Source organism: Pristis pectinata, chromosome 26 (genome assembly GCF_009764475.1).
Source record: "Pristis pectinata isolate sPriPec2 chromosome 26, sPriPec2.1.pri, whole genome shotgun sequence".
NCBI lineage: Eukaryota > Metazoa > Chordata > Chondrichthyes > Rhinopristiformes > Pristidae > Pristis > Pristis pectinata.
The window spans coordinates 18,294,675-18,309,220 of NC_067430.1; the positions used below are offsets into that span (position 1 = coordinate 18,294,675).

General features: G+C 40.0%; 1 protein-coding gene across 1 annotated transcript; it reads right to left on the reverse strand.

Moving 5' to 3' along the window:
- On the reverse strand, nucleotides 1–12,726 carry LOC127583404 (mucin-17). The gene is made up of 9 exons (XM_052039352.1): nucleotides 12,210–12,726; nucleotides 11,674–11,795; nucleotides 8,398–8,462; nucleotides 6,846–7,048; nucleotides 5,881–6,043; nucleotides 2,740–2,901; nucleotides 1,472–1,542; nucleotides 387–535; nucleotides 1–240 (listed from the first exon to the last, which is right to left on the reverse strand). The coding sequence occupies exons 1-9, from the start codon at nucleotides 12,556–12,558 to the stop codon at nucleotides 196–198; spliced, it is 1,329 nt and encodes a 442-aa protein (XP_051895312.1). The 5' UTR covers nucleotides 12,559–12,726; the 3' UTR covers nucleotides 1–195.
- Between the last annotated feature and the right edge of the window lie 1,820 nt (nucleotides 12,727–14,546).

Sequence of the window (14,546 nt, forward strand, 5' to 3'; positions counted from 1 at the left end):
AAAAAATTAAATTTTAGAAGGTTCCCAAGGAGAAGAATCTTTCCTATTTGTCACAAATGTCCTTGGAACAAAGTAAAAGTATTTCTGAAAAATTAAGTTTTTAACTATGTTTCTAGAATACCTTTAATTGATATATGTTGAACAAAGTTTTCTAAACTATTGTGGGCTGTGACGTCCGAACATTGGCGTCAATTGTCACTGTTCATCTGGCATAACCACTTTTGGGCGCTTGGCTCGTATCTGGCAGGGAGAAAACAATTCACCATATTATTAATGCCAATAATAATCCATTTTCTACTCACTTATGAGCAAAATTTATCCTTCAAATATTATCACTGAAACAGATTATCAGATCTTGATGAGTTTGCATGCAACTTTCAATTTACCTCAGCCTCTGTGTCCACTTTGTCTAAGTTTGGTCTCCAGACACCAGACCCAAAATCATTGAATGGAGGATTCTTGTCCAGGCTGTATCTTCCTCTTCTCCTCCCTAGTACTTTGCCAGTATTTGGTGCCGAGGTCCCTGTAATAATATCTGGAGGATGGGGGTGGGAGAGGAAAAGCAGATGACACAATAACAACTTTAGCACAGAATCCATACAGTGTGAGCCGAGTTCAGTGAGTGGAGTTTTGCTTCCAAATGTAGCAAGATTTTATCAGTGAGAGAAATAGGTGATGATATACTATAACTAGGGAAGATTGAAATCCTCCCAAATACCATTTATTCTAACAGAATTAATAACTCTGTCCACTTGTTTGCAAGCAGCACTGGTGATCTAAAGCAGAGGTGTTTTCGCTTTTTAAATGAAAGCCCCACTTTTCCATACTCAGTAAAATGGCAACTGGCTCCCACTTCCATCTTTCCCCATAAACGATTACTGCCATTACAGACACCTCATTTTAAGGTGTTGAGAATATACTGGGGATTGTCAGGGATTCCTGGCAACCATATGGTGAGGGCAGCTGTCATGCAAAGTATATTTTAATTTATTTTGGCATTCTAACTAAATTACCTCAATATAATTAAATCTACACAGATACCTTTGTAATCTTTGCCTACTCCCTCACCTGAGGGAGACACACACCTCAGGTTGGGAATAATTGATATAAAGGATTAAGGAGGATCCTCCATGTAACCAGTTGGGCCTCCATCTATTGGATAGAGGCCCCAATTCCTGACCAACCTTGGAGACAATCCAAAGTTGCTTTACCTGAGAAATCACCTGTAACTATTGGCTTAATGTGGCATGTATCCAAATATTTGAATCGGCCTGAGCTCCTCATTAAAAGCTGCAGCTAAACAATATTAAGAAAATGACACATTCTAACAAGAGGTGAGGCACTTAGGCAAAAAGACAAAATTGACAGACGATAAAATATTTTCATATAAAGTCACATGCTATGAGAACATCTGTATGAAAGGAAAAACATTAAATTATTTTCTGCATGTTAAAGTCAAGTGGTCACACACCTGTTTGTGGAAACCTGAAATACTCTTCATCGATTGAGTACCACTTGCGTGGAGTGCCAGGGTCTAAATGCCTGAGGAGAAGGAGAAGACCAGATTTTTAAATTAATTTATTTAGTTCATTTCCAGGATATTGGTGCTGCTGTTAAGGCCAGCATTTTACTGTCTATCCTTCATTGCCCTTGAAAATGTGTGAGCCAATTTTTCATTGGACTGCTATAGCCCATGATGTAAAGATACCTGTAGTGTACTTTGGGAGGGGAGTTCAAAGATTTTGGCCTAGTGATGATAAAAAATGTAAATATGTTTTAAAACCTTTATGGTATCTGATTTGAAGAGGACCTGGTAATAATGTTCCCTTGTGCCTGCTGCCTATGTTCTACTTGGTGATGAAGGTGATGAGGCAGAAGCCTTAGTGAGTTGCTGCCTTATACTCTGAAGGCAGTACTCACTGCCTAGGTGCATCAGTGATGGCGGTAGTGGATTTTTAAGTTATGGATGGAATGCAGATCAAATAGATGTTTTCAACCATCTTGAGTGCTGGAGCTGCATCATTTAAGTAAAGGGCATTCCAAAACATGCTTATGCATGTGGGAGAGAATTTGGGAAGTCAGGAGGCAAGTCGCTCCCTACAGAATATTTGGCCACTAACTTGACCTAGGAGCAATGGAATTAATGTGGCCGATCAGTTATGTTTCTGGTCAATGGTAACCAGAAGTCTGGTGCTGTGGTTTGATGACAAAGGTACTGTTGAAAGCCAAAAGAAGGTTGTTGCATGTGAAGACTGGCTGGCACATGTAAATATTACTTGCCCAAGCCTGTCCAGGTCTTCCTGTAAGCATGCACAAACTGCTGAGGTATACAAGGAACCTATGAATGTAGCTAAAAAATAATGAAATAACCAAAGAGCACAACATCTGACTTTATGACAGAAGGTCATCAGTGAAGCAACTGAAAGTAATTGAGCATAGGACACAGCCTGTTGAACTCCTGCAGTAGTATCCATGGTCTCCACTTCTTGCAATGACAGGAGGCTGTGGCAGATATCTTGAGCCTTGTGAATGGTAATAGATCTGAGCCTCAACTTCAGTGGGCCAAGCTAAGAGGGATACTTGGTGTAAAGGGAGTTTACTCTCTTATTTAACCAGTGCTGTATCTAAATTGGGAGGACTTAATGGATAACTGAAACAGAATTTTTTCCAAACCCCTGGCATTGAAAGTTCTCATATCATTTAGAGTTCAGCACAAGAAAGCTCACGCTTAATAAATACCTGTTTCTATTTCTCCGACAGTATACAATGACAGTGATGATGACTATTAGGAGAAGCAGAGCACCTGCTAACACACCAAACAGCACACCATAGAATCCTGAGCTCCTTATGGACATTTCACAGTTTTTCCCCATATATTGGTAAAATGTGTTGTGAAAACATCTGCCAAAAGAATAAAAACTGATGAGGTGACCAATTGTAGATGAGATGTCCAATGAACAAAACACCATCTTAGTAACTCACCAGGGACATCTAAAACCAGCAACAGAGTAAGTAAATAAAGAGTCATCGGGGTCAATATATCAGGGCCTCATCTGGTGTCTTACATAAACAAGAAATGCTGCTCATTTTAAAATATTCTGTTAGTTAGCAAAACTCAGAGAGTGCAATGGTTAGGGTATCACAACCAGCTGCGTTATACAAGCTAGATGTACAGTATGTCTAAGTGGTAGCATTTCTGCATTTGAAAGTTATGTTTTAATGGTCACACTCCAAAACTTAAACACATAATCCAAACTGACATTTCAGTGCAGTTCTGAGTAGTGTTGCATTTTCAGTGGATCAGCACCATCAGTGCGACATGGTCAGGTGGGCAGTACTGAGGGAATGCTGCTCAGGGGGGCATACAAACATAAAGAATGTATCCATCTCTGCCTTAAAAATATTCAAAGACTCTGCTTCCACCAGCCTTTGAGGAAGAGAACTTCAAAGACCCAAAATCCTCTTGAGAAAAATTATTTCTCCTCAGCCATTTCTTAAATGGACAAAACCCTAATTTTAAAGTGTGATCCCTAGTTCTAGATTCTCCCATAGAGGAAACATCTCCGCAACCTCTCTGTCAAAACCCCTCATGATCTGATGTTTCAATTGTCCCCTCTCACTTTTCTAAACTGCAGTAGATGCAAACCTAGTTTGTCCAACCTTTCCTCATCCGACTACCCGCCCATTCGAGGCATCAGTCTAATAAGCTCTCTTTGTATTGCTTCCAGTGCATTAACATCCATCCCTATGAGTAGGGAGATGGATATTGTGTATGTTACTCTCACCAGTGCCCTATATAATTGAAGTGCAACCTTCCTATTGTATTTACTTCCCCTGACAGTAAATGATAATATTATCACCTTTCCTAATCACTTACTGTGCTTGCATATTAGCTGTCTGCAAGTTGTACTGCCTGCAAATCTGCCTGCAAGAGGCTACCCCCTGCACCTCAGAGCTCTGCTATCTCTCACAACTTAAATAACACACTTCTTGTTTATATTTTATTTTTTATTCTTCCTTACAAAATGGACAGTTTCACATATTCCCATATTATACACCATTTACCAAATCTTTGCCCACTCACTTAACTTGTGTATATCCCTTTGTAGCCTCCTTCCACCCTCCTCTTCACAACTTTGTTTTCTTGTGTGTCTTTGTGTCATCAGCAAATTTAGCAAACATGTCTTCTCTGCCTTCATCCAAACTATTTATATAAATTAGAAAAAAAGTTGAGGTCCCAGGACAGATCTCTGTGGTACACCACTCACTGCATCTTGAAACCAGAAAAAGACACATTATGTCTCCTGTTAGCCCGCCAATTTTCTGTCCAGGCTAATGTTACCTCCTAGGGCATGAGCTTTCATTTTCTACAATAACCTTTGATGTGGCATCTGATCAAATGTCTTCTGGAAGTCAAAGTATAATGTTTATTTTAAGCATTTTAGTATTTAAATAAAGGTTCACCTTCACTTACAGTATGTATTACGCCTTCGGAGAACCTCAATAAATTTGTTGACCATGATTTCCTTTTCACAAAGCTATGTTGACTTTGCCTGATGGCCCTGTTAATAATGATTTCTAACATTTTCCAATGATAGATGTTAACTAATTGAATAGTTTCTCTGCTTTCTGTCTCACTTTTTCAAATAAAGGAGCTATATTTGTTTTTTTTCCCCAATCTAGTGGAACCATTTCTGAAATTTTGGAAAATTAAAACACTTTCAGAGGGGCAGTGCTGCAGGAATACTGCTTTGTCATCTGGGTAGTAGTGTGTGGAAACATTGTGCTGTTAGAGGATTGATCTAACAGCATCCGCAGTTTTTTTTTATTTTCAGGGAGGTACAGTAGTCATTTATGAAGGCATTAGTATCTCAAACTTGACTGTAAGAGGATTTGAGTACAAGAGTAAGTATGTCTTACAAGATTTATATGGGGAATTTGTGAGCGCACACCTGGAATATTATGTGCAAGTTTAATCTCTTTGCCTACAAAAGAATATACTTGCTGTGGAGGAAGCACAGTGAAGATTCAGCAGACTGGTTCCTGGGATGACAAATCTATCATGTGAGTATGCTACAATTTTGTTCTTTAGAGTTCAGAAGAATGATAGGGGACTTCATTAAAAGATACAAAATTCTTAGATGGCACAATAAGGTAGATATGGGGAGAATGATTCCCTTAGCTGAGGAATCGAGAAATATGGGTCGTAGTCTCAAAAAAGAAGGTAAGCCATTTAGGATTGAGGTGAGGAGAAATATCTCTTCATCTCAGTTCTGAGTGATGAATCTTTGGAATTCTCTACCTGTAGGGCTGTGGAGGCTCAGTCATTGATTGTATTCAAAATAAAAATTGACAGGTTTCTGGACATTAAAGGAATTAGGGGATATATTCAAGGGGAAGGAAAATGGTATTGAGTAGAAGATCAGCAATGATCTTATTGAATGGTGGAGCAGATTCAAGGAATCAAATAGTCTAGAGTCAGAGAGCTATACAGCACGGAAAAAGGCCTTTCGGCCCAACTCATCTACTCATACTTCTATTTCTTATGCTCTTATTATTTTCTTCTAAGGGTGCCATGTATTTAGATTACTGGCAAAATTTCTTACCTGCCAGGAATCTAAATACTGCTCGTTTGTTAATGACCTCAGCTGGAGTATGAGTGCATGTTGAAACAGCATCTGTGGTTTCCCGATAGGTTATGTCTGAAGCCGTCATTGGCTTTGTAAGTTCATGAAACTACCTATGCACTATCTAGTTTGTATGGGAAAAATAGGGTTCTTCATCAGATGCTGAAGGGTACACAGGACCATTTGAATTGTACCCTAGAAAGAGTCAGCCCATCAGGAGAGTGGAACAAAGCAATATACAAATGTTACTTACTCACACGTGGGGCCATTAACCTGATTAAAACACTTTCCTCTCCTGTGACAGAAGTCAAGGTATCTTTTGCAGGGTCCTTCACAAACACAATAATTCCCATTGCTGCAGCTGGCTGTGTAATCGTGAAAATGGATCTCACATGTAAAATTCAAGTCTCTGATACCTAAGAAAATTGATAGGTATGTAAAATAAAAGTGTCAAGAGTTTGGACATTTTGAACATTTGACACATGTAGTTTCTCCATTGGATGAATAGTCACAATCCAACTCATTACTGAGAGATCCAAATGGGGTCAGAGGCCATGGAGCAGAGCACCACCTTGGCTGGAAGGAGTAGAAAGAAAGACTAGGTAGATTAATGGCCGATGGTTGATTGAGACCAGGATAGTTCTTGTCCTTAATGGTATATTCCTTTAGCTCAGAGCTGGTTCCAAGGACAACGCCTGACCTGAGTGGTCATTCTTCATGTGTAAGCAAATGCAGTGACCATTAGATGGTCAACTTGTGGCGTGTTCTGGGAACCTATTGACTTGTACTGTTACCTGGGCCATGAACTTAAGGAGCAGAATGGAGAAGGAAAGGATAAAAGGTAAATTGGTAAATTGGTTTATTATTGTCACATGTACTGAGGTAGTGTGAAAAACTTTGTTTTGCATGCCATCCATACAGATCATTTCATTGCAACAATGCATTGAGGTAGTACAAGGGAAAATAATAACAGAATGCAGAATAAAGTGTTATAGTTACAGAGAAAGTGCAGTGCAGGCAGACAATAAGGTGCAACGCTATTTGATTGTGAGGTCAAGAGTCCATCTATTGTAGTAGGAGACCGTTCAATAGTCTTATAACAGTGGGATAGAGGCTGTGCTTGAGCCTGGTGGTATGTGCTTTCAGGCTTTTGTATCTTCTGCCTGAATTCAATGAGTGAGTTATTGTGCAGAACATTTCAGTCAATGTAGTACTTACTTTTAACTAATGGAACTGGAGTATCAACATGAGTGATTGCCATGTTGCCAACACCCAACTGATCACTGAGGTTTTTCAGAGTAGCTGTATTATTAAAAATAACAAGTAGTGATTTTGCTAAATGTTTGTTTAAATAGTTTATTTCAGTCTGATTGTTGGTGTAGTTATAGAGTCCATTGCTCTTTGCGATAATGCTTCCTTTCCTGTGGAGAAAAATAATGCAGGGTTAATTTTTGATATCTATACACCTCCATGATATGTACAAGACACAGGCAAACTGCCTTAGAGAACAACATAACATCCCAAGACACAGTAATGAAAGGACAACTCAAGCACATATGTATCAAGTGAAAGCAAAAGGGCTACCCTGAGTCACTATTCCAACATAACACACACATGTTGGACAAGGGCACACAACAGCCAGTGGCGAAGGAGAAGCACAGAAAATGCCAGAGGTACTCAACAGTTCAGGCAACATCTGGTGAGGGAGAAAAATAGTTAGTATTTCAGATTGATGGCCTTTGGAAACATAGTCAGAGTTCTGATATAGAAGACTGGGTAGTCATTAAAGAAGCTATTAGATTGTGTGGGGAGAGATCATTGCTGTGAATGGAAGGGTGAGCCAGGTAGGTTGAATGGCCAAATCACATCAGTACTGATCTTTGTGTAGTATGCTCAGTGATAACAGGCTCAGGTTTTAGGTTCAAATCATGTTCCTTAGAGAAACACTTATTTCAGGCTGTCACTTTGCACAGTACAGAAGGATTGCAGCACTTTTAGAGACACCTTCTTACAGTTGAAATAAACTGAGACCTCATCTGCCCTCTCACATGGACATAAAAGATCCCATGCTACTGTTCTAAGGAAGAACAGTGAACTTCACAGTCTGCTGACCAATATTTATCCCTTAAACAACATCACTAAAACAATTTGTCAATACTAAAGTTTGTGGGACCTTGCCAAATTCAAATTGACTACCATGTCTTTTATGTCATGACAATGATTATATTTTAATTGTTCCTCATTTGCTATAAAGAGATTTGGAACAAATTGAATCATGGAAGGTCCTATATAAATTCTTTCATCTCCTTCCCATTTTATTTCCACCGACCCTAGACTCCTTCTATACCAACATGTGCTGCTTATGTGATCACTGAGCACAATATAGATTTATCTAATGTATATACAAGGGACTAGCAGGAGTTATCAGGTTCTGATCAGGAAGCCTGGCTGATTCCTTCCTAAACAGTTCAAAGCACAAAGGCTGATTGTCCCAAATTATTGCAGCAGGACCAATATTAACAAAATTGCACATATGATCAAATCTACACCTTCTGGTGTGTAAAGTGTGTGACCAACTTTCTTCGCCAACTGAGACAGGAACCTGGATAAACATCTCAAAGTCAAGTCTCTGACTATATTAAACAACTGTGCTGTTAAACTTCCAAGTATTCATGATTTAGTTAACCCCTGGGAATTCCTGAATCTAAGAACTGATTGGCGGAAAAGTTGAATGGAATTTCTGTTTCATAGGTGCTTTATTAAAACATACCGGAGTTCAGTAATTGTCACTTTGTAAAAGTTCTCTGGTGAGGCCTTTTTGTATAGTGGGGTCAGCTGGAAGAAACAAAGAAGGAAATTAATTCAAATAAAGCTATGACTGGTTCATAAAATTGCAGATATAGCTAGGAATATGATCTATGACTGAATTTCAAAACAAATATAGATCGAATGTGGAGACCTGGTAGGTGTTTACTGTGCAGCAGTTGAGGAATTCAGGAGATTTATATGTGGAATAATGGATGCCTGGAAGTGAGTTATGGATGGAATTTAACTGAGTGTTTCAGGTGATTTTTGGACACAAAATTGGCTTGGTGGTTGGAGTCAGAGGGTGGTAGTGGAGGGTTGTTTTTCTGATTGGAAGCCTGTGACCAGAGGTGTGCCACCAGGATCAGTGCTGGGACTGCTGTTACTTGTCATTGATACGAACAATTTGGATGAGAATGCAGTTGGCATGGTAAGTTTGTGGAAGACACCAAAATTGGTGGTATAGTGGGCAGTGAAGATCTAGATCAACTGGGGAAGTGGGTGAAAGAACAGCAGATGGAATTTAACTCAGACAAGTGAGAAGTGTTGCACTTTGGTAACTTAAACTTGGGCAGGACTTACACTGTAAATGGCAGGGCTCTGTAGAGTGTTGTAGAACAGAGAGATCGAAGGGTACATGTATGCAGTTCCCCGAAAGTGGTGACACAGGTAAACAAGGTGGTTAAGAAAGAACACTTGCCTTTATAGGTCAGGGCACTGAGTGCAGGAGTTGGAACATTATGTTGAAACTATACAAAATGTTGGTGAGACCACACTTGGAAAATTGTGTGCAGTTCTGGTCACACAGCTTTAGGGAGGATGTCATTAAGCTGGAAAGGTTTCAGAAAATATTGACAAGGATGTTACTGGGACTGGAGGGCTTGAGTTATAAGGAGAGACTGATAGGTAGGGACTTTTTTCCCTGGAGTATAGGAGGCTGAGGGGTGACCTTATAAAGATTTATTAAATCATTTAGGTGCATAGATAAGGTGAATGGACACAGTCCTTTTTCCAGGTTAGGGGAGTCTAAAACTAGAGGGCATAGGTTTAAAGTGAGAGGGGAAAGAGTTAAAAGGGACCCGAGGGGCAGGTTTTCACACAGAGGATGGTGGGTATATGAATGAACTGCCAGAGGAAGTGGTAGAGTGGGTGTAATTATAATGTTTAAAAGACATTTAAACAGCTGCATGGATAGGAAGGGTTTAGAGAGATATGGACCAAATGCAGGCAAATGGGACTAGCTTGGGTAGACAGCTTGGTCAGCGCTGATAAATTGGGCTAAAGGGCCTGTTTCCATGCTGTATAATTCTGTGATTCTATGACTCTAATGTATAGTACAACAGATACCCAAGAATGAGTCACAACACCACCAATTAATGAATATTCAGGTTTCTGAGATGACAAATGAAGACAGAAAATGCTGGAAATTCCCAGCACATCAGGCAGCATCTGTGGGAGAGATAAACTTTTAGGTTGGTGACCTTTTATCAGAATTGGGAAGAGTTAGGAAAGAAACTAATTTTAAATTGCGGGGGGGGGGGGGGGTGGGGGGGGGAGGGTTAGAGAGATCAAAATTGAAGGGAACAGAAAGCTGGAGAGATGAAGTGACTTAAATAGTGTTAGTACCAGCTGAAAGAGGGTGGGATAGGCCAGTGAATAACAAAATCTGTGCATCGAAGTATGAAATCTGAAGTATCAATAAGGAGAGAAAAAAATCCTTGAATACTGAAATTGTGAGATACACAACTGAAAAGGCAGATTACCTGAAATTGATGAATTCACTGTTAAGCACAAAGAGTTGCAATGTAGTAAACTGGAATATGAGGTGCTGTATCTTAAGCTTTTATTGACATTTATTGGAATAGTGAAATATGCTGAAGTCATAGAGATCAGAGTGGGAATGTGATGGAGAATTAATGTGACAGGCAACTGGAAAATCAGGGTCACACTTGTGGACTGAATTGAGGTGGTCTGCAAAGTAGTCAGTTAATCTGCACTTGATTTTGCCAATGTAGAGGATACAACATTGTGAGCATCAAATGTAACGTACAAAATTGGAAGAAATACAGGTAAATTGCTGCTTCAATGGAGAGAGTGCTTACATCCCTGAGGACAGGAAGAGGGAAGATGAATGGGTAGATGCAACACCTGCCTTTTGTGTCCCCACCTGCCATCATTCATGGACACAAACATTCCTCCCAGGTAAGCTGTGATTGAGTTGCACTTCCTCCATTTTAGTACACAGCGGTTGGTACTGACAATGTGGTTTCCTTTACATCAGAGAAACTAAATGCAGATAGAATGAACATTTTGCAGAACACCTGTGTTCATTCTACAAGGACATTACCCGGGGTCCCAGTTACCTAACACTTTAATTCTCCATCCCACTCACATTCTGACCTCCCTACCTTTGGCCTCTTGCACTTTTCCAAAGAAGCTCAACATAGACCCAAAAGATGGCATCTCATCTTCCAACTTGATTTAAAATGGAATTCAACGATTTCAGTTAGTCAGCCACTCCAGTATTGGATTTGACATTAAATCAACTTTCAATTTTTTTTAATCCTCTTGTGGTATTGATTTCATTCATCTCCTTCGATTTCCAGATCCTCCAAACATGTTTTTACATAATTTTACTACCCGCTTTCAGCTGAGACCATGACATGATTTCATTCAACCTCTCTGGTTCCCACTCTATCACAGATTTTCCGTTTGTTCTTTCTACTCTCCCCTTTTACTCTGCAGCTTAAAACTCATTACATTTTTACTTTTTTCCAGTTCTGATGATTATTGACCTGAAACATTAACTCTTTCTCTCTCCAGTTGCTGTCTGAACTGCTGAGCATTCCCAGCATTTTCTGATTTCGTTTTAGTTTTTCAGCATCTGCAGTATTTTGTTTTGGATGACTGACTACTTTCTAAACACAGAAATGACAGGTTTACTGACAGGCAAAAATTACAGGAGCTTGGGGAAGTTGACTTTCAGCTATTTATATTATGATGTAAAATTTAGTGATGATGGTTATTATTTCCGTTATTTATTCTAACTCAGAATGGAATCTTCAATGTGTTAATGTTCTGCCTTAGATCTGCCAGGTGTTTTTCTAAACAATGCAATACAATAAAGCCACTCGAGTTGAAACATTCACTTGATTATAAATTAATTTTTAGATATGCATTATATGTATATATTTGAAATATTGATGAATCTGAGGGCAGAATCTTTGACACCTAAACTGACCTCTTTAATTAATTTCTGAAGGAAAATGCCATATTCCACGCCTGAAGGGTCTTCCAACGTTTTGTTCCAGGTGCCATTTAACCAGAGTGTGAGAGTGACTATCCTTTTTGGTGTCCTTGGATCTGCAGCAGGAGAGGACCAGAAAAGGCACAGATCAACATAGAAATTGGAACATTGCCATGTGACTTCAATGCTTTTCTTAATTTTCTCCCCTTTCTCATGTTCCTGGTCATGTGATCAGTCATGTAAAATAAAATAGTGAGAAATCACCACAGGCAGATTCAGAAATCTAATTCTTCCAGTCCTGATATCCACAGATAACAATCAGAACAAGAGCATTAGCTCATTGTTTTCCCAAACTAATCCTAGGCATTAAGATCTAATTTGTAATCTTTCAATGTCCTGCTGTCTGAGATAGCAACCATCCCAGTCATCAGATTAACTACATTTTAATGTTGCAGTCAATCTTCAGGTATATTCTCAAAATATCAACATTTTAAAAATATTCAAATCCCATAATAGTATTGTGAACTTACTAGGTATAGCAATGGTGTGGTTATATCCATATTGACAGAGAGATCCGTAAGTAACACTTGGACATTGGCACACACAGTGATCTTTCGTTGTAGCACTAGAATTACAACTTCCTCCATTTAAACAGTGGCATTTGCTGCAATAGTCATCCACGGGACCCAAGGTAGATATTGTGGGTTTTGGATGTGAGGAAACTGGCAAAGAAGAATAGGCAGAACTGCTGGGAAGAATTTTAGTTGCAGTGGTTACAGTTCTCAATGGTACGTTTCTTGACGATGCTACTTCAGTTGTTGAATGGGGTTCTGATGACGCTGCAGTTGTCCTTGATGCTTTGGTAGATAGTGAATACATTTCTGATGAAGATTCGGAAACCAATGAAAATGATGAGGATGTAAGGTGGGATACAGCAGGAGACACAGTTACTGAGGAAACTCGTGTCGATCGTTGAGGGACATTGGTTGCAAATTCAGTGCTTGATGATCCAAGTGATATTGGATGTGTTTGCGTTGTTGTTGGAAAGGTTTCTGCTGATGACTGAGATACCAAAGATAATATTGTTGTTGTTAACTCTGATTCTGATGGGGTCACAGTCACTGCCGAAACTGTTGTTGTTCTTGGAAAAGTTGTAGTTGTAAGCTTATTTGAAGAGGACTCCTGTAAAATTGTTTGATGTGTTTCTGATGAGGAGGTAGTGATCGAAGATACTTCTGTTGTCAGATGGCTTTCTGATGATGATTCAGTTGTCGATGAAACTATCGATGATGTGGAGTATGTTTCTGTTGAGGACTCGATTAGCAGTGTTGAAGTGGCTGTTGTTGTCACTGAGGTTTGTGCTGTTAAATGTGTTTCTGATGGCAATGTAGTTTCTGTGGAGGCTTGTGTGGACTTTGGATGTGCTGAGGTGAAAGGTTCCCGGGTAGTTGTTTCAGTTGAGGAATCGGTGGTTGATGATTCTTCTGTTGTTGGACGTGATTCAGACGAAGATTCGGTGGTAGATGTGACTTGCGTTGATTCAGAGAAGATTGCCGCTGAGCTCTCAGTTACCAAAGGGGATGTTGTTGCTGTTACATGGGTTTCTGAAGGGGACACAGTTTCTGAGGAAATTTGTGTTGTGCTTGGATGGGTTTGTGTTGACTGCATTGTTCTTGATGATTCATGTGTTGTCGGATGTGTTTCTGAAGAGGACGTTGTGGTCGTAGATACCTCCGATATTGGATGGGTTTGTGATGAAGATTCAGTTGTCACTGATGTTTCTGTTGTTGGATGTGCTTGTGATGAGGACGCGGTAATCATAGATACTTCTGTTGTCGGATGGCTTTCTGACGATGACTGAATTTTCGATGAAACTACCGTCGATGTGGAGGACTCAGTTACCAGGGATAAAGTTGCCGTTGTTAAATGCGTTTCTGACGGCGACATAGTTTCAGACGAGGCTTCTGTTGTATTCTGGTGGGTTTGTGTTGGCAATTCTGTACTTGGTGATTCCTGCGATGTTGGCTGTGTTTCTGCTGAGGCCAGTGTTGTTGATGTTGCTTGTCTGCTTTCGGGTGTTTTTGATGAATATTCTGTTGAGGATGTCTCTTCAGTTTTGCTTGGATATGTTCCTGATGGTGTCTCAGTCACTGCTGAGGTTGGTGTTGCTAAATGTGTTTCTGATGGCAATATAGTTTCAGTCGAGGCCAATGCTGTCTTCAGATGTGCTGAGGTAGAAGGTTCCTGGGTGCGATGTGTTTCAGTTGAGGAGACAGTGATCGATGATTCTTCTGTTGTGGGATGTGATTCAGATGAAGATTCGGTGGTAGATGTGACTTGCGTTGATTCAGAGTAGACTGCCGCTGAGCTCTCAGTTACGGAAGGCAAGGTTGTTGCTGTTACATGGGTTTCTGATGGGGACACACTTTCTGAGGTCATTGTTGTTGTGCTTGGATGGGTTTGTGTTGACTGCTCTGTTCTTGCTGATTCATGTGTTGTTGGCCGTGTTTCTGAAGAGGACGTTGTGGTTGTGGATATCTCCGATATTGGATGGGTTTGTGATGAGGGTTCAGTTGTGACTAATGCTTCTGTTGATGGTGAAGTTGTTTCTGATGTTAGCTGAGTAACCGCTGAAAGTGATGAGGAAGTGAGGTGTGATTCAGCTGGAGACACAGTTGCTGATGAAGCTTGAGTTGAACTTGGATGGACTTGTTTTGTTTGTTCTGTCCTAGAGGATTCCAGTGTTGTTGGATGTGTTTCTGATGAAGGCTTGCTTGCTGATGATATGAGCGTTGTTGGTTGATAGGTCTCTGCTGTGGACTGAGTTGCCATTGATAATGGTGTCGTTGTGGAATGTATTTCTGATG

Bases quoted from the DNA above. Each gene is read 5' to 3' on its own strand.
- LOC127583404 (XM_052039352.1), bottom strand. From the start codon at position 12,558: ATGTATTCACTATCTACCAAAGCATCAAGGACAACTGCAGCGTCATCA. The intron at 7,049-8,397 runs GTATGTTTTAAT...TTTTCTCCACAG, and splicing joins GTGACAATTACTGAACTCCG to GAAAGGAAGCATTATCGCAA. The intron at 6,044-6,845 runs GTAAGTACTACA...CAATTTTCTTAG, and splicing joins TCCAGTTCCATTAGTTAAAA to GTATCAGAGACTTGAATTTT.